This window comes from Nilaparvata lugens, chromosome 2 (assembly GCF_014356525.2).
Source record: "Nilaparvata lugens isolate BPH chromosome 2, ASM1435652v1, whole genome shotgun sequence".
NCBI classification, from domain to species: Eukaryota; Metazoa; Arthropoda; class Insecta; order Hemiptera; family Delphacidae; genus Nilaparvata; species Nilaparvata lugens.
In genome coordinates this window covers 45376936-45396079 of record NC_052505.1, presented here as the reverse complement: position 1 = coordinate 45396079, position 19144 = coordinate 45376936, and the positions used below count along the sequence as shown (strand labels likewise).

Genomic DNA, 19144 nt, shown 5'->3' with positions numbered 1-19144 from the left:
GACTTCTCAGCGTGTCTATTCTATAACTGGTCTAAGGTTTCACGTCACTCACTGATCAAAGCTAAACACAAAAATATAAACATAACCTAAATTAAACATAATAATTTATAAGTTAAATAATTGCTGTTTATAATAGTATTGCTTGGCAAAAAACTACATTGTTCATTTTAATTCAATTTACTTGTTGGTTGCTGATTTGAATGTATGATATTGCAAACACTTATTTCCATTTAATTATACATTCACTCTTTTTTTTTATTTTATTCTAATAAAGTAAAGTTAGTGTACAATAGATAAAGGCAGTTGTAAAAATCTCATTTTATCAATTTTAGTTTCAACCTTCTGGTAATAATTTAATGTGTTTCAATGGCCAGTGTTTGGTTTGTTGTTCCTATAATATTTTTTGCAACAGCTTACTTGTACGGTCTAACTACTATGGCACCACAGCTAAGCACAAATAATGATGTAAGTATTACCAAGTCTTATATTAAATTGTTACTTACAAAAGATTTCTCTGGAATGGAATTTCAAGATAGCTCACAATTTATGTGTTCTTTAAACGTCTTATCAAGATACTGATCATATGGATGTTATTTTTTTTAGTTGGACTCAAAAGATATAATTTAATAGTTGATTCAAAAAGGGACGAGCTCAGTACATTTTCTTCCTCGATAAAATTGGAAAAGTTTTGAAATCTCGCCTTTTTAAAGAATTCATAGACTCATTCAAATATAATATATTTTTGTCCCATGTGTTTTTCAAGGTAAAATATAAATTCGTGTGGAGATTGATATGAAACCCCCCTTACGACCGAAAGGTAGGTCTTGCTACAATACTACGCTATCCATTTCCTGCTTTTTTAGTGGAAAGATCAAGTTGATTTCAATTAAATCGAAAATTGGAAATTCAATAAAATAAATTGTTAACAATTCAAAGCGATTGACTATATTATACAAATTCGGATGGACACGTTAAGAGCCGGACACGGTGCCGGCTGCCTAAAAAGCAGTCAGTAGGTCATGAAATTGATCAGTTGCGACTGAAAACTCTCTGACTCCAGACCTGAGTCAGTCAGGCCACTTGATATTATTATTTTGTAAACGAGAATCGAGATAATAATCTTCCTAGAATGTATGTATTCAGGGCTACTTATTTTTATTTATAAAATAGCATTATAGTACCCTTTTTTATTTTTTTAATCCTGTAGATGATGTGGAACATTGAAACTAGTAGTTTTAATAAGTGTTTCTAATCTATTATTTTTTATTAATTTCAAAAAGGGTATATAGCTATTTTATAAAATAAAAAAGAGATAATAATCTATACTATTAAACGAGCAATTTCTGTTGATATGTATATATAACTTAATGTTTATATTTATATATTATGTTGATATGTCTGTAATGTATGTCACCGTATCTCAAAAACGGCTCTAATTAACGATTCTTACAAAATTTGGAAGATAGTAAGTCTATTATTTATATAGAAATTCGATTGCACTTGGTCTCATCACTGTGAGAACTTGCTAAAGGACATTGAAAGGGTATTCATCCTTGAAAAAACAGCTGAGAATTTCATCGCCTGTCTATAATGGAAGTAAGTGAGCGAGTGCGTGTGTGTGAGACTGAGACCAAATTATGCCTCATCTGTTGAACTATTGCATTCAATCAGCTGATCTCACAAGAAATATTATCGGGCAAGAAATTAATTGACATGATCCAAGGTATTTAGATAAAATTCTTCTTCTATATACCGTGACATGATCAACATATTTACCTCATCATACACGCTTTCTTCAAAAACTCCAAAATAGTAACTAGATGCTATTAGTGTAGAATAGTAAATGTTATATTAACAAATATTGTAGCAAACATAGTATATCATTCTAAATATAAACAATGAATATGTTATAATTTCCTCTATAGTTTTAAATTTGCTATGCTTTTGTACCTACTCTAGAGCAAAGCTCGGTTCCCAGATATTAATGTAATTATGAGAACTATTTTCCTTGTTTGCAGGTGTCTTTAAAATTCCCAGGTAGTTTTGATGAGCTTAAGCAGATAGCCAATTTATTGACTTTGTATTATGATGAGAATTGGCTTTATGTGGTCATTTTATTTAGCAGCGCTTATCTCTACAAACAGTCATTCATGATTCCTGGTTCTGTTTTCATGGTGAGTTGATAATATTATAGAGAAAATATAGCTTAGCTTAATGCTATCTTTTGTCTATGTTAATATGCTATCGATACAATTAGTATTCACTAAAGCAATCCTTATAAATGCAACCAAAGCTACAGTTTGAAGTGGATTGTACCACTACCTCCGTAAACTAAGCCATAGTGCATTCGTGTGAAGTCAGCACAGGTAGGACTCTTACACCAATAAAAACATTCACTGATATAGATCAGCTGAAATCAACGAATTTTTATTGGTGTAGGGAGCCCTACCTGTGCTGACTTCACACGAATGCACTACGGCTTTGTTTACGGAGGAAGTGGTACAATCCACAGGAATTAATAAAATAAATCTACATTATAGTACTATATATTTTATTTGTACTATTATATTTGTAGTGATCCAACCATAGCAACCGTTATTTATTCAATTTGTTGATTCCTCTTATTCAGACATTCATGTTTAGTTCTAGTTGATTAAAGCCTACATTTCTTGAAAGGTCTCTAATTCTATTACAATTTAATCAACTATAACTAAAAATGTCAAAACGCAATAAGAAAGAACAACTAGCGATAGTGATATCAAATGACTCGATAAAATTTTCGTCTTATTTAAGATGCGTTTACACCAAAGTTATTAGCAAAATGATTATTTTTCCGTCCTTATAGATTCTATTAGATAGAACGGAACTTGACAAACACATATGTTCACCATGTGTATGGTGAACAAGTTTTACTTTCCTTGCCCTATTACCATAGGTAAGGAAAGTATTGCTTTCCGAAAAAAAATAAGGTACCCCAATTTCTGAATTTCTATACGTTTCAAGGTCCCCTGAGTCCAAAAAACTGGTTTGTGTGTGTGTGTGTGTGTGTGTGTGTGTGTGTATGAGTGTATGTGCGTCTGTGTACACGATATCTCATCTCCCAATTAACGGAATGACTTGAAATTTGGAACTTAAGGTCCTTTCACTATAAGGATCCGACAGGAACAATTTCTATCAAATGCAATTCAAGATGGCGGCTAAAATGACGAAAATGTTGTCAAAAACAGGGTTTTTCGTGATTTTCTCGGAAACGGCTCCAACGATTTTGATCAAATTCATACCTAAAATAGTCATCGATAAGCTTTATCAATTGCCACAAATCCCATATCTGTAAAAATTTCAGGAGTTCCGCCCCATCAATGCAGATAGATTCCCAATTATCAGGCTTCAGATACAATTGAAACAAAAAAAATCAAATGGAGTAGATTGAGCATGAAAATCCCTACAATTAATGTTCAGTAACATTTTCACCTAAAATTGAAAATAAGCTTTAAATTCGAGAAAATGTGAATATTCAATTGCAAATTATTGTTGATTCTATTAAATCATTCACTATGAAGAGATAGCAGACCTCATGTGTGACTCCAGCGTTATTGCCCTGTCACCAGCTGGCTCAAATCTTTGAATAGTAGAGTTGAGATGCGTGGGAACACAAGCGTCAGGTGATCAATTTTCATAACTGCAAGGAAAGTTGTGTGAGTGCGCCACACCAGATTTTTGGGTATTGGTCTGTCTGTATGTGTGTGTGCGTATGTATGAGTGTATGTGCGCCTGTGTACACGATATCTCATCTCTCAACTAACTGAATGACTTGAAACTTGGAACGTGAGGTCCTTACAATATAAGGATCCGACACAAACAAATTTGATCGAATGCGATTCAAGATGGCGGCTAAAATGGCGAAAATGTTGTCAAAAACAGGGTTTTTCGTGATTTTCTCGGAAACGGCTCCAACGATTTTGATCAAATTCATACCTAAAATAGTCATCGATAAGCTTTATCAATTGCCACAAATCCCATATCTGTAAAAATTTCAGGAGTTCCGCCCCATCAATGCAGATAGATTCCCAATTATCAGGCTTCAGATACAATTGAAACAAAAAAAATCAAATGGAGTAGATTGAGCATGAAAATCCCTACAATTAATGTTCAGTAACATTTTCACCTAAAATTGAAAATAAGCTTTAAATTCGAGAAAATGTGAATATTCAATTGCAAATTATTGTTGATTCTATTAAATCATTCACTATGAAGAGATAGCAGACCTCATGTGTGACTCCAGCGTTATTGCCCTGTCACCAGCTGGCTCAAATCTTTGAATAGTAGAGTTGAGATGCGTGGGAACACTAGCGTCAGGTGATCAATTTTCATAACTGCAAGGAAAGTTGTGTGAGTGCGCCACACCAGATTTTTGGGTATTGGTCTGTCTGTATGTGTGTGTGCGTATGTATGAGTGTATGTGCGCCTGTGTACACGATATCTCATCTCTCAACTAACTGAATGACTTGAAACTTGGAACGTGAGGTCCTTACAATATAAGGATCCGACACAAACAAATTTGATCGAATGCGATTCAAGATGGCGGCTAAAATGGCGAAAATGTTGTCAAAACAGGGGTTTTCGCGATTTTCTCGAAAAAGGCTCCAACGATTTTGATCAAATTCATACCTAAAATAGTCATCGATAAGCTCTATCAACTGCCACAAGTCCCATATCTGTAAAAATTTCAGGAGTTCCGCCCCATCTAAGCAAATTTTGATTTTAGATTCTTAATTATCAAGCTTCAGATACAATTTGAACAAAAAATTCTGAGTGGAATAGATTGAGCATGAGAATCTCTACAATTAATGTTCAGTAACATTTCCACCTGAAATTAAAAATAAACTCGAAAATCGAGAAAATGTGATTATCCAATTGCAAACTATTGGCAACTGTTGATGCTATTAAATGATTCACTATGAAGAGATAGCAGACCTCATGTGTGACTCCAGCGTTATTGCCCTGTCACCAGCTGGCTCAAATCTTTGAATAGTAGAGTTGAGATGCGTGGGAACACTAGCGTCAGGTGATCAATTTTCATAACTGCAAGGAAAGTTGTGTGAGTGCGCCACACCAGATTTTTGGGTATTGGTCTGTCTGTATGTGTGTGTGCGTATGTATGAGTGTATGTGCGCCTGTGTACACGATATCTCATCTCCCAATTAACGGAATGACTTGAAATTTGGAACGTGAGGTCCTTACAATATAAGGATCCGACACAAACAAATTTGATCGAATGCGATTCAAGATGGCGGCTAAAATGGCGAAAATGTTGTCAAAACAGGGGTTTTCGCGATTTTCTCGAAAAAGGCTTCAACGATTTTGATTAAAGTTATACATGAAATAGTCATCGATAAGCTCTATCAACTGCCACAAGTCCCATATCTGTAAAAATTTCAGGAGTTCCGCCCCATCTAAGCAAATTTTGATTTTAGATTCTTAATTATCAAGCTTCAGATACAATTTGAACAAAAAATTCTGAGTGGAATAGATTGAGCATGAGAATCTCTACAATTAATGTTCAGTAACATTTCCACCTGAAATTAAAAATAAACTCGAAAATCGAGAAAATGTGATTATCCAATTGCAAACTATTGGCAACTGTTGATGCTATTAAATGATTCACTATGAAGAGATAGTAGACCTCGTGTGTCTCCAGCGTTATTAACCTGTCACCAGCTGGCTCTAATCTTTGAATAGTAGACTTGAGATGCGCGGGAACACTACCGTAGCGTCAGGTGATCAATTTTCATAACGGCAAGGAAAGTAGTGTGAGTGCGCCACACCAGATTTTTTATTCAAGTTATGTTCAATCCAATAAAATCTATAAGGGCGGAGGAATAAACATTTTGTTAACAAATGTTTTCAACATTTCTGTTATTAACATTTTTGTTGATAACAGAAGTCATTAACATGTTAATAACATTTTATTTAGCTGCTAGTTTTGATATAAAAAAGTTGATAACTTTTCAGTCAGCTTTATTTATCATATCATTGAAAGAAATCTATTTTTGTAATATTATAGATCACAAAAATCTTCAAGATCTTTAGAATGTAATAATCTTCCAGGCTGTCCCCTTAATGGCCGATTTCAATTCCAAATAATCTAGCGCTGCATATGAGTCTATGCATCGTTCAACGACAAAACAGTGGTTCGTTCAGAGCCACGTTCACTCACCGATCTCATCGTTCACTCACCGATCAGTGGCTTTGAACTCAACCATTCTTGTTAACAACAAGGAATTTTCTGTTAAAAACACGAGCTATTAACTTTTGTTAAGAGATATTTTTGAAGATTCAGTTAAGTTGATAACTTTTGTTCATAACTCGTGTTATTAACTCCGGTGTAAACGCAGCTTTAGTCTACCTTCGTACATATATTCAGATTGAGGATCGTCATTCATGTCGGATCTTCTTAGAACTCATTTACAGTCAAAAGGTATAGCAATCAGCCATACAACGCCTTACAACCCCCTAAAGGAAATGGGCAGGCGGAATAATATAAAGGAGTTGTTTGGAAAACCATAAGTTTGGGCTTGAAAAGCCTTGCCTTGCCGATTTGGAGGTGGGAAACAACCCTCCCAGGAGCACTACACTCAATCCGTTCTCTACTGTGCACAGCGACCAATGCAACCCCGCATGAATGAATGTTTCTCCACCCTCGACGTTCTCAGACCAGCACATCTCGTCCTTCTTGGTTGTCAGCTGCTGGCACAGTCTGTTTGAAGAAGCTAGTAAGAAGATCAAATAGTGACCCTTTAGTCGAAGAGGTTGAACTCATTCAAGCCAATCCTGAGTATACATTCATCCGTCTTCAAGATGGACGTGAATCCACATTATCTCTCCGTTATTTGGCACCTAAACCTCAGAACTCTTGAATTGGAATTCTCTCAAACGGGGGAAGAATGTGGTGATGCAACCAGAGCAAACGTTATTTATTCAATTTGTTGATTCCTCTTATTCATGTTCAGTTCTAATTGATTAAAGCCTACATTTAGAATTAGAGGCCTTTTTATAAATGTAGGCTTTAATCTCTTATAGATGAATCTTTAAACTTCTTTCCCGCAGATGAGATGGGATTTTCGCTTTTCATTTTTTCAGCATAGTTCTTACCTACTTCGGCGAAGTGGATATTTAAAATATCAGCATCAATTTTGAGAGTAATCGATTTTCGTTTTCTTCCCAACATCTCATTTAACGTGTCCCAGACTTTCTTGACACTATTTTTATTTTGGCTAATTTTATTTTTATAATAATCACATTTACTCTGTTTCAATAATTTATTAGCATATTCCTGTAAGCGATAAATTCATTTTTTAAAATAGCATTAAAAGGTTGCTTTGAGAGCCTTTTAAATAATTTATCACGTTTAGTAATTGACAAAACAAGACCCCTGGTGATCCAGGGTTTTAATGATTGAAACTTATGCGGAGTATCTACTTTAACAGTTGCTTGTTCAATGTAACGTGTTTTGGGTTACGCAGATCTTCCCAATTCTCCTCCCCAATAGATAACAGTAATTTATTATAGTCAATTTTCTTATAAGAATAGACAGGTTTAGCGGCTTTAAGAAAATCAATTGAAAGATCAACATGAATACTAATACAAAAATGGTCAGTAATGCTTGTTTTGATAATTGAGCTAATTACATTATCAGGATTAAAAGTAGTTTAAAAAAAAATGATTAATGCATGGTTCTGTGCTGCCATGAACTCTGTTAGGCTTATTAATATATGACTTCAAACCATTTAATGATAGTGTGCTAAAATAATCGCTGGAAATGGTGTTATTATCATTTAAGTGAATATTGATGTCACCTGCAAAGATTATATTAGCTCTATTTCTGAGAGATAGCAAATATTCCTCTAAGCTGTTCAGAAACGTATCTACACTCGATGCAGGAGAACTATAAACAGCGATAATTGTTATCTTATCTTTTACACCTGGCATTTGTACATCCAAGCAGACAGAGCTTGCATCAGTAATCTAACAAGTTGACTCGTCTACGATTAAGCTATTTTTGAAAAATATACAGACTTCGTCACATTTGTTAATTTTACCTAACTTATTTATTACTGAATATCCGTTCAAGCTAAAATTGAAATTATTATCAACCACCCATGTTTCAGTCAGAATAATTATATGGAAATCAACTGAGCAATTACTAATTATATAGGAAAAATTGTCAAAGTTTTTATTTAAGCTTCTAATATTTAAGCGAATTACATAATCTATCACCAAACGACTCTGTCTTGCACTGGAAAATATCCTCTATTTCGATCGTATTGTAACATACAAGGGAAATCTGCTCATCAAAAACGGTTTCTAGAACCATAAAAAAGAAAAAAGAGTTTCTAAAACGAAGAGACTAAAAAAGGTATAGAAAATGAAATAAGAAAATAAATTAAGATTAAAAATAAAAGATTATTGGAACCGACTCCTTGGTTCCTCAAGACGCCACAAAATTATAAATTATTAAATTTATAACAAAATATTAAAACAATATAATATTATAAATCAATCAACCTTATTATCAAATTACTTGTATGAACGAATCTACTAAATTTAAATGATAAACTGGAAATAAATAGAGTTCAAAGAGAAATAATAAGCGACTCTATTTGATTTTTCGCTATTATTCTATTTCTTAGTTCTTTTTCGATTATGCTGCTATTTAGTTATTGAAACAAATACAAAAAGTTATTAAGTTTTCATGAATTCCGAAAGATTCTCCTCATATGAAATTCTTTTTGCTGGTGAACCCTCCCTCTGCCTAACCATAATCTTTCCCTCCTTTACCCATACATAGGCTAACTCTCCATTTCTGGACATGTTTTTAGCTTTCCCAAGAAGGATCTTATTGTGCGCGGTTAAATGATCGTTGATGTAAATATTCTGAGGTGAAAGATTAGGATGAATATCGGTAGAACACAGGTTTTGCTTTTTCTTTGCAGCATTTCTCCATTGAAGTTTTGTAGTCTGCGAAACGAAACGAACGATGATTGGTTTAGTTTTTTCTTAGCTGAAGGGACCCTATGGGCGATTGATTGATTGATTGATTGATTGAGTACTTTATTTATGTAGATTACAATATATACTGGCTTATACACTTATATACAGTAGCTTACAATACAGCAAAGGTATAGTTGAATTTACATAATATAGACTAAGAAAATAACTATTGAACTGTATATGATATGAAAAAGCAATTTGTAATATAATAACTATAGATAATAATCATATTGTTATGCATCTACATAAATTGGCGGAGCTTTGGACATATCAATGGCGATGGAGATATCCTCTCTTTTGAATGGAACTCCTACTGCCAGGGCTGTAGATACGGTACGGAAATTTTCGAGAACTGAGTTCCCTACCTCAACTTATATATATATATATATATATATATATATATATATATATATATATATATAGATATATATATATATATATATATATATATATATATAATATATATATATATATATATATATAGGGAAGTATTATTTTTAAAGGAAGCCCTGTGATTGTTGATCCGGAGGTTTAGGGCAGTGGTGGTTTGACCTATGTAGAAGGCAGGACAGAAGTTGCAGGAAAGGAGGTAGATACAATTTTTGGAGATGCAATTACACTGGATTGATGGATTTGGTGGGTGTAGTTGGTGATAGGACTGGTAAAGGAGATGGAAGAAACCTGGATGATAGATGATAGGTGGGTGTAATTGGTGATAGGACTGGTAAAGGAGATGGAAGAAACCTGGATGATAGATGATAGGAGATGATAGGTGGGTGTAATTGGTGATAGGGCTGGTAAAGGAGATGGAAAAAACCTGGATGATAGATGATAGGAGATGATAGGTGGGTGTAATTGGTGATAGGACTGGTAAAGGAGATGGAAGAAACCTGGATGATAGATGATAGGAGATGATAGGTGGGTGTAATTGGTGATAGGACTGCTAAAGTAGATGGAAAAAACCTGGATGATAGATGATAGGAGATGATAGGTGGGTGTAATTGGTGATAGGACTGGAAAAGGAGATGGAAAAAACCTGGATGATAGATGATAGGAGATGATAGGTGGGTGTAATTGGTGATAGGACTGGTAAAAGAGATGGAAAAAACCTGGAGATGGATGATAGGAGATGATAGGTGGGTGTAATTGGTGATAGGACTGGTGAAGGAGATGGAAAAAACCTGGATGATAGATGATAGGAGATGATAGGTGGGTGTAATTGGTGATAGGACTGGTGATAGGACTGGTAAAGGAGATGGAAAAACCCTGGATGATAGATGATAGGAGATGATAGGTGGGTGTAATTGGTGATAGGACTGGTAAAGGAGATGGAAAAAACCTGGATGATAGATGATAGATGATAGGAGATGATAGGTGGGTGTAATTGGTGATAGGACTGGTAAAGGAGATGGAAGAATCAGTGATAGGACAGGTTCCTATCATCCATCTCCTTTACCAGTCCTATCACCAATTACACCCACCTATCATCTCCTATCATCTATCATCCAGGTTTTTTCCATCTCCTTTACCAGTCCAATCACCAATTACACCCACCTATCATCTCCTATCATCTATCATCCAGGTTTCTTCCATCTCCTTTACCAGTCCTATCACCAACTACACCCACCAAATCCACCAATCCAGTAATTGCATCTCCAAAAATTGCATCTACCTCCTTTCCTGCAACTTCTGTCCTGTCCTGCCTTCTACATAGGTGAAACCACCACTGCCCTAAACCTCCGGATCAACAATCACAGGGCTTCCTTTAAAAATAATGCTTCCCTACCCATCCCTACCCATGGCTCTGAGCACAACAAGAACTTTGACCAATGCTTCAAAGTCAAAGTCCTTGCCACCCTCCCTCCCACAGCCCCCTCCATAGATTCAAGACGAAAGAATTGGCTTTTATTTGGGTGCTTGGAGCTGCTTCCAGTCCTGGTCCAAGTGCTTGGAGGTTCTGAGAACGAATCTCTGCCCTTGTTGATTTCCTCCTCCAACCCATTGTTGCCTCCTTACCCTCTCATATCAGAGACTCCTTCCACTTCATAGATATCCTAAGAAACACAACCATTCCAACTACGCCCAAAATCTGCGTTTCTCCAGCGTTTTTTTGCTTTTCTCAGATTTATCGAGAACAAAAATGAACAGAAATTGTTCAAATTTAGTACAGAAGCTAAGCTAGGGTGTAATAATGTTGTGTTAGAAGGAGTTTGAAATAACGCCAAAGATACGCCCAAAATCTGCGTTTCTCCAGCGTTTTTTGCGCTTTCGTAGCTTTATCGAGAACAAAATGAACAGAAAATGTTAAAATTTAGTACAGAAGCTCAGCTGGGGTGTAATAATGTTGTGTTAGAAGGAATTTGAAATAACGCCAACGATTCGCCCAAAATTAGCGGTTTTTTGCGTTTTCTCAGTTCTTTCATCAAGTAATAGACAGAAAATGTTCAAATTTGGTACAAAGGTTTAGCTAGGGTCTAAAATTTTGTGATGAGGTGACTGTAATATTTCATCAAAGATACGAAAAATCAACGTTTTTCTTAGCTTTTCTGCGTTTTCTCACATTGTTCAATAATTGATGGAAATATATTAAGAAAAATTCAGTACACAGGTTTAACTGAGGTGGAAGAATTTTGTTCGCCAAATATACGCCGATATAGTAACAGGTGTTTTTACCAGCGTTTTTCTACGTTTTCTCAAATTTTCGAGATGAATTGACATAAAACGTTCAAATTGGGTGCAGTGTTTCCGCTGAGGTCTATAAATTGAGAGGCCTTCAATATTTCGCCTATGATATGCTCAAAACTGGCGTTTTTCAACGTTCTTCTAGATTATTAGCTTTCTCATTATCTTATCGACCGAAATTGTTAAAATTTGCTACACAAATCCTTCTGGTTTTTCAGGTTTGGAGTAAGTAATGGCGGTGATAAATTGGAGGGTTTCTTTTCTCCAGTTTTTCATTGAGTTTTCAATGCATATTTCTTCATTTCTCAGGAAAATTTCAGACTCGAGAGAGTTGGAGAATGAATGATTTGTTAGTTCTCCACGTCATTTCTATCTCGAATTTAAAAGGCTAGACTGGAGTACAATAATTATCATAATATCCCAACGAATTTTTCAACTCTGCACTAAATAATTTAAATTAATCGGTGATTGAATCGAGCGAGGAAGTACTTTGACTTTCTGATGGAATGAAGCATTCTCAAATGAAAAATGCAGGCAAGCGAAGCGAGCCCGCTGGTTCATTTTTGGACGATCCAGTCGGGGGTCCAGGGGGTGGAGCCCCCTTGCTAGACGGATATGGCGAGCGAAGCGAGCCTGACGGCTAGTCTCATTTAATTTTATCAACGCGTTTGACCGTAAATGCGTTACATACATACATACAGACAGACGAAAGAAAATCCGAGTTTAAACGTAGACCTCACTGCGTTTGGTCAACTATACCGTATTCTTTTAGTGGACCCTTCTCTTTTCTGGAAGGCACTTGCAGTAGGTGGTGAGCGGTGAGCATAATCCTATCTATTACCATAGAGAAACAATAGCGTAAGACATACAACTTATGCTATTGTTCCTCTATGCTATTACTGAGCACTTATTTTGAAACTTGTATTTTTTTAAGATAAAAGCTCTGGGAATCTGAATAACTCATTATTCCCAGTGGCTCATTCGGTGAAGCTTGACTTGGTTTTTGATAAATACGGTAATTCATTGTACAGGTTTTACTTTTATGTACAATTCTATTATTAAATTTGTTCTATATCTTTGATTAATTCATAGTAATTTATTAATGCTAGTCTTTTCTGCTCATGGTTAAAGTGAATGTGGGGTGCAATCTTATAGCTATAGTGAGGTCCACGTTATATTGGCGGTATTTCATTTATATTGTTGTTGCTATCATACGAAAAAGCAAATAGCGCTATCCTTTTATAGCTCCGCAACGTTTCCAAATAGTTTTAACAATGTAGAAATGTAATGAATTAGCAAAATATTCAATATCGATTATGAAAATTTATTATTTAATCATTGAAATATAGGTATATGAAATATAGGTATATTTTCTCGATGAATAGAATATAATTGATTATTTTTAACAAGAATGAACAGTAAGTATTACATAAGTTATACCGGTACCTATCAGCTATCCTCTATATAGAAGGCAATGGGAAGGCAAAGAATCGGCATCGTTGTTCCCCTATCTTTCTCCACTATCATTATAACGTGGACCTCACTACATTACATACGAAAGTGCTATGCATATCCCTCTAAGAAGCCAATTCAAACTGTTTTCGAAAAGGTATTTGAGAAACAGAGAAATCAACAAACAAACATAAAAGTAAATTCGATCCAGAACAAGTTTGAAAAATTTGTTTGAACCCCCTTCATTCAATGAATCGTACAAAAATAAAGAGCATGACGGCGACGATTTCAACCATTCAACCACGGCTTAAAATAATGATCCTGCTCCCTTCGCAGTAGCTCCCATGCGTAACGCAGTCGCAGTGGTATGGACAAAGCTTTAATATTGAAATTTGGGAGAAACCTTTATTTAAGTTACAAATCTGAGTGCGATGAAGATTGATAACAAGTTAGATTGTGGACATTATGTGACCATTTTTCTTTTTTTCAGAACGTTCTAGCTGGAGCAATATTTGGTGTTCTCATAGGGTTTCCACTCTGCTGCATTTTAACGGCGATTGGGGCATCGTTTTGCTTTTTACTTTCAAGGACATTTGGAAAACCTACTCTACAGTACTATTTTCCAAATGAAATTCGATATCTCCGTTCTGCATTAGGGGTAATACATAAATGCCTTCATATTTACTCTTCATGAAATATACAGTGTGATACTTTGGTAGACGACATTATCTTCATGACATTTTAAGCCTTATGTTTCTTGCAAATTTAGTTCTTAACTCTAGTTTTAAGATCTATGCATACCACCCCACACAGTCTAGGCTCTGGACTAACAGTGTAGAAAATTCTTGGTAAGGCAATGAATGTTTATTTTTCCGTTCTTATAGATTCTATTAGATTGAACGGAACTTGACAAACACATGTGTTTGACAAGTTATGTTCAATCTAATAGAATCTATAAGGACGCAGAAATAAACGTTTTGTTAATTTTGGTGTAATCGTAGCTTAATTAATTACACCAAAATCCATTCAGATATCCTATACTATTAATCGAGCTATTTTTGTTTATATGTTTAGATGTTTATATGTTAGTATTTCACCGGAACTCGAAAACGGCTCTAACGATTTTCACGAAATTTGGAACATAGTAGGATTATGATATAAAAATTCGATTGCACTACGTCTCATCCTTGGGAAAACTCGCTGAACGACATTAAAAGGTTAATTCATCCTTGGAAAAACAGCTGAGATTTTCGTAGTCTGTGGATAATAAAAAAGCGAGTATGAGTATAATAAAAACTTGAGTGACCGAGTGCGTCTGTGGAAAATTAAAATATCTCACCCCGAAATTCGTAAACTGACGTATAGCCAGCTGTAAAATATAAACACGACTTAAAAAGATGAACAAACCTCAAGGGTTTGAAAGGTCAAATTATTAATAATTAATGAAAAATAATAATCATATTAAAAAAAACATATTTTCAAATTTATCATAATTTTCAAAGTTAATCATTATTTTACAGTTTCATGTGATTAGTGATTGTTATTTTGTATTTTAATTTGGTCTGTAAACAATCACAATTAGAAATTTTCTGTTTTCAAATGTTTGGACTGAAAATCGGACCTGAATTCAAGTGTATGGAACATATTTACCCTACTTTTTGAACTATTTATAGCGTATAAATCAAAATTCGGGGAAGACACTTTTTTGAGCTGTGTCTGTTAGTCCTTCCCCAATAATTTTAAAGAATTGTGTTCTGTTTATCAATAAATTTAATAAATAACGAGCGAAGCTCGGTGCCCCGATATTGCACCATTCAAGCTCGGGACACATATAACCGCACCGAGCCCGTGCCGAGGTACGGCCGAGCTACGCCCACGACACGGTGATGGTGATAGGAGAACACACATATCCGTGCGACAGCCGAGCGGCAGCAGTGTTTCAGTTCTGTAGAGCTATTGTGGTCTGAATTCTGAATGTGTTAAAACTATTGTTAACACTATTAAAGCTTTATACATCCGATTTTAATTTTTCAATTTTTAACTAATTACCTGTAGACGATGAGAATCATAGTGCTGGTATATATTTCGGTGCATAACTATACCACAATCAGTCATGATTGTATTGAAAATATATACTATGTCAGCAATGAAATTGTTATCTTCTGTCTTATGTATCTAAACGTAATTAGTTTTAAATTCAAAATTTAAGACACAGTCACGGGTTTCTTCTTTTATACTTTTTGTTGTTTATTTTATTATTTATTAAATTATGTCTATTATACCTTCAGCTTGACTTATTATTTGGTTATACTTTTACTTATTTTCTGTTCAACCATATTTCTCATCACTTTGATCGTAAAATACTGCAATATTCCGTATCTATTCAATAAGTTTTTCACTCTCTATGTTAAACGAGCCTGCACCGTCTCCGTCAAAAAGTAAACTGAACTAGTCGGTGACGGCGCGTGCACGGCTTGGGCAACAAACACAGGGACGGTGCTGACGCGGTGCGGTAGTATGTGTCCCTACACGTTTGAAAGCATTTGTTTTCTCACTCCCCGTAGTACGTCATCCGTCACACGGCCGTGCCGCGGCGCGGGCTCGGTGCGGATATGTGTGTTCCGGCCATTAAGATGTAAAGCTGTAAAATATTTTCTGTGCGACAGTAATGTCGTCATTTATATAAATAGTATTTTACGTCACATGGACGGGAAGGGTCATTTTGCAGGGTAGGGATGATGTTTCTAGTCGAGGCGTTAGCCGAGACTAGAATTTTATTCGAGCCCTGCAAGAGACATTCACGTCCAAGTAACGTTCACGATTTTTTGCCATAATAATCTAAAGAAGAATAATTGGGAAATAGAAAACATTACCTGCTTGTGCTGAAGTTACTACATGCATTCTATAAACATAACCTAGTTTACAAATTCCGAATCAGGAATTTCTTGATTGTAATTGAAAAAAAACTTCCACCTGGAGCGCTAAAAGGTGGTTTTTTGTACCAGTTTTGCTTTTCCTATTTCGGAACTAGGAAACATACTCGACTGTAAAGAAAACATATGATGATTTTATTACAGTTTAGTAATGTATTAATGCAATTTATTACAGTTTTTGCTGTAATGAGAATTATATGTTTATTATTTGTTCTAAAATCAGCTATTTACCGGCTTGATATCATGCAAGTAAAACAGCTGAAATTGATTCATAAAAAAGCTATTACACGTTCACACAAATAATCCATGATTATTAAATGTAATGGAAATTGTTCACATCAATTGCGAAAAATTTCAAACTACCGTACCGACTTTACAGTCCTGTGAATTTTAAAAATCAAAATTCCGTTTCCCTAAGCTATCTGTAAGAAAATCTCTGAATGTGTCCAGCTATTATGTAAAAATCTCCATTTGACGGTAGCTACGATTTTAATTTTCAGGTCGATAAAGATCCTAACAGTTTGATCTACTTTTTAATATTTCTTCGACTGTTTCCAATGACACCCAACTGGCTCATCAACGTGTTGTGTCCCATTATTGAAGTTCCACTACATTTGTTCTTCATTTCTGTCTTATTTGGTAAGTCTTTGAATTTATAAGTAATCTTATTTTTGTCTCAAGTCAAAGACTGAATAGATTTCTCCAAGCTATAATAGATATGAACATATTTATTTTGAAAATAACAGTTTTCTCAATGAATAGTCTAATAAATTAAATATGAGTATTTAAAGTCTTCTCATATTTTTTGAGTTTTGAGAACTATAAATTGAATTGCGATTTTGAATTGAATAGGTGAGTACACCTACTCATACACCTCGTCTTCTATATGTGAAAGTTCTTCTCTTACTGTAAACTTGACTTTTTTTCATATTGAACTATCCCAAAAATTAAAAGGTCTTATCAGAAACGTTTTCTTCCTACAATTATGGATGATTCCTTTGAGATGCATATCTCTCACATTTTGGTTGACATTGGTGTAGGCTACATTTTTAGTGGCTTCAATATGACTTGAACCTTATTTTTAATTCGTGCGATTGTTTTGCAGGTTTAATGCCCTACAATTACCTCTGCGTGCAGGCTGGTGGAATGTTGGCATCCCTGTCTTCCCTCGACCAAGTGTTCAGTTCAAGAACATTGCTACAGTTGGCTGCCATGGCCAGTGTGGTATTAGCTCCCAAATTACTGTTCAGAAAGCAAATCCACGAAAATATGAAAAAGAAGACTTAGCTAATAGTCTTCTAATTCATTTGGCTGTGAACGCTTTCATATCACATTTAGGCCCAGTTGCACAAAAGCCTGTTGAAATTTAATCGTGATTAAATTTCACGACAACCAGAGAATTCATTTTGAAAAAAAACCTTCTCTGATTAGTCCTCGTGGCATTTAATCATGATGAATTTAATAGACTTTTGTGCAACCGGGCCATAATGAAGACGTCTCTACTTCATACCAACAACTTTTATGTGTCAATTAGTTGTCAACCAGTGTAAAATAAGTTTCAAGTGCAATTTTTTTTAGATAAAATAGATATGGTAATGATAAAGAAAAAAAATGTGGGATCAATAAATTGCCTCTTCCAAATTCTCATCATATGCCGAAAACGGTAAAAAACCCGAAGCAAGATCAGTTCGATAACTATTAGTGAGATTCACGTTATAAAGTCAGCACCTACCCTGATTAACATTGGTTTCCTATCCTTGTCTATCATTAGACAAAGAAGGTAGCTCTTACCTTTTCTAGTTCCGTACCGTTTCATATAATTTATTATGTGAAATACATTTGGAATTGTTCACTTTCTATGAATAAATAAATGAATTAACTTGTTTATTTATCCATTTGTACAAAAATATTAACATAATATTTCTAGCCCAATCATATAGTACATCGGACCAAACAATAATTAAGGTTTTAATCGGTCCATTTGGGTATTAGTAAGAGTAATGTATGGTTTCCCACCAAAATTTCTGAAGGCATAACTTTTGGCAGCCAGAAAACCAAGAGATTTTGGTACTTTTTCAGTTTTTTCACGATATCTCCAAAACCAATTGTTCAATCAATATTTTTGCTATATTCTTTTTTGAAGAGAATTAAATTCTCTACATTTTCATCTCTTAGATGTTTTTCTATCTCTGATAGGAAACGAGTTATAGCTTGTTGAAAATTGTTAATTTTTTTCAACTTTGCGAAAAATTGCTAAATCCATGTTTTTTCCTTTTCACTCCTTGTGGTACCACCACCCAAAATACCAAATGACGTTAACAATTCATCAGTTTAAATATGAATAATATGAATGTACTTTTATTTATAATCAGCTGATTTGGCAACGTTTCATCATCTCTCACAGGTCTATAAACTCACTTTTAGGTATATCGTCTGTCTCTAATAGGAAATGAGTTATATCTCGTCGAAAATTGATAATTTTTCCTACTTTGAGAGAAATTGCTAAATTCACGTTTCATTTTTACTTCTTTTCAAGTCGTCCGTGGTATTAATTTATCGTGGTAATGGTGTTATCATGTTGCTCATAAGGTCAGTGACAATCTTACTGGCTCTTAATGCATGAAAAATGAGCCAAGTCAGTTGTTATTTGAGGTTCCCAGAGGAAGATGGCAGAAGAGGGATGATGTGTGTGGTTAATTATCAGATTAGATTGATTCATTCAAATAGATAACTTGATATTTTTGCTTGGATCCTGGATTCAAAAATAAGTGAAATAAGTTATTTCACTATAAATTACACAGAAAGTTATATAAACTTCTAGAATATTATGAAATGGTGATGAAATGCTTGCTAAATCTACAATAATCATTTTTATGCTATTTCACCTCAATCCTACAAGTACAACCACAGCCACATACTCTTCATTTACACCATAAGTGATTGTGACTCAACATCTGCCTTTTTCAGCCGAGGAAAATTGAAGTTATGCTCTACACTCAAAACCCACCCACAACTGGAGGACACAG

The 19144-nt window shown here is 34.7% G+C and overlaps 2 protein-coding genes across 2 annotated transcripts in view; both read left to right on the top strand.

The window, feature by feature from the left end:
* LOC111044905 overlaps nucleotides 1-19144 on the top strand; it is a 336821-nt gene that overhangs the window by 204535 nt on the left and 113142 nt on the right. The gene's annotated exons all lie outside the window — the stretch shown is intronic.
* On the top strand, nucleotides 19-17730 carry LOC111055984 (transmembrane protein 41A). The gene is made up of 5 exons (XM_022343295.2): nucleotides 19-465; nucleotides 2019-2174; nucleotides 13676-13843; nucleotides 16619-16757; nucleotides 17224-17730. The coding sequence occupies exons 1-5, from the start codon at nucleotides 367-369 to the stop codon at nucleotides 17403-17405; spliced, it is 744 nt and encodes a 247-aa protein (XP_022198987.2). The 5' UTR covers nucleotides 19-366; the 3' UTR covers nucleotides 17406-17730.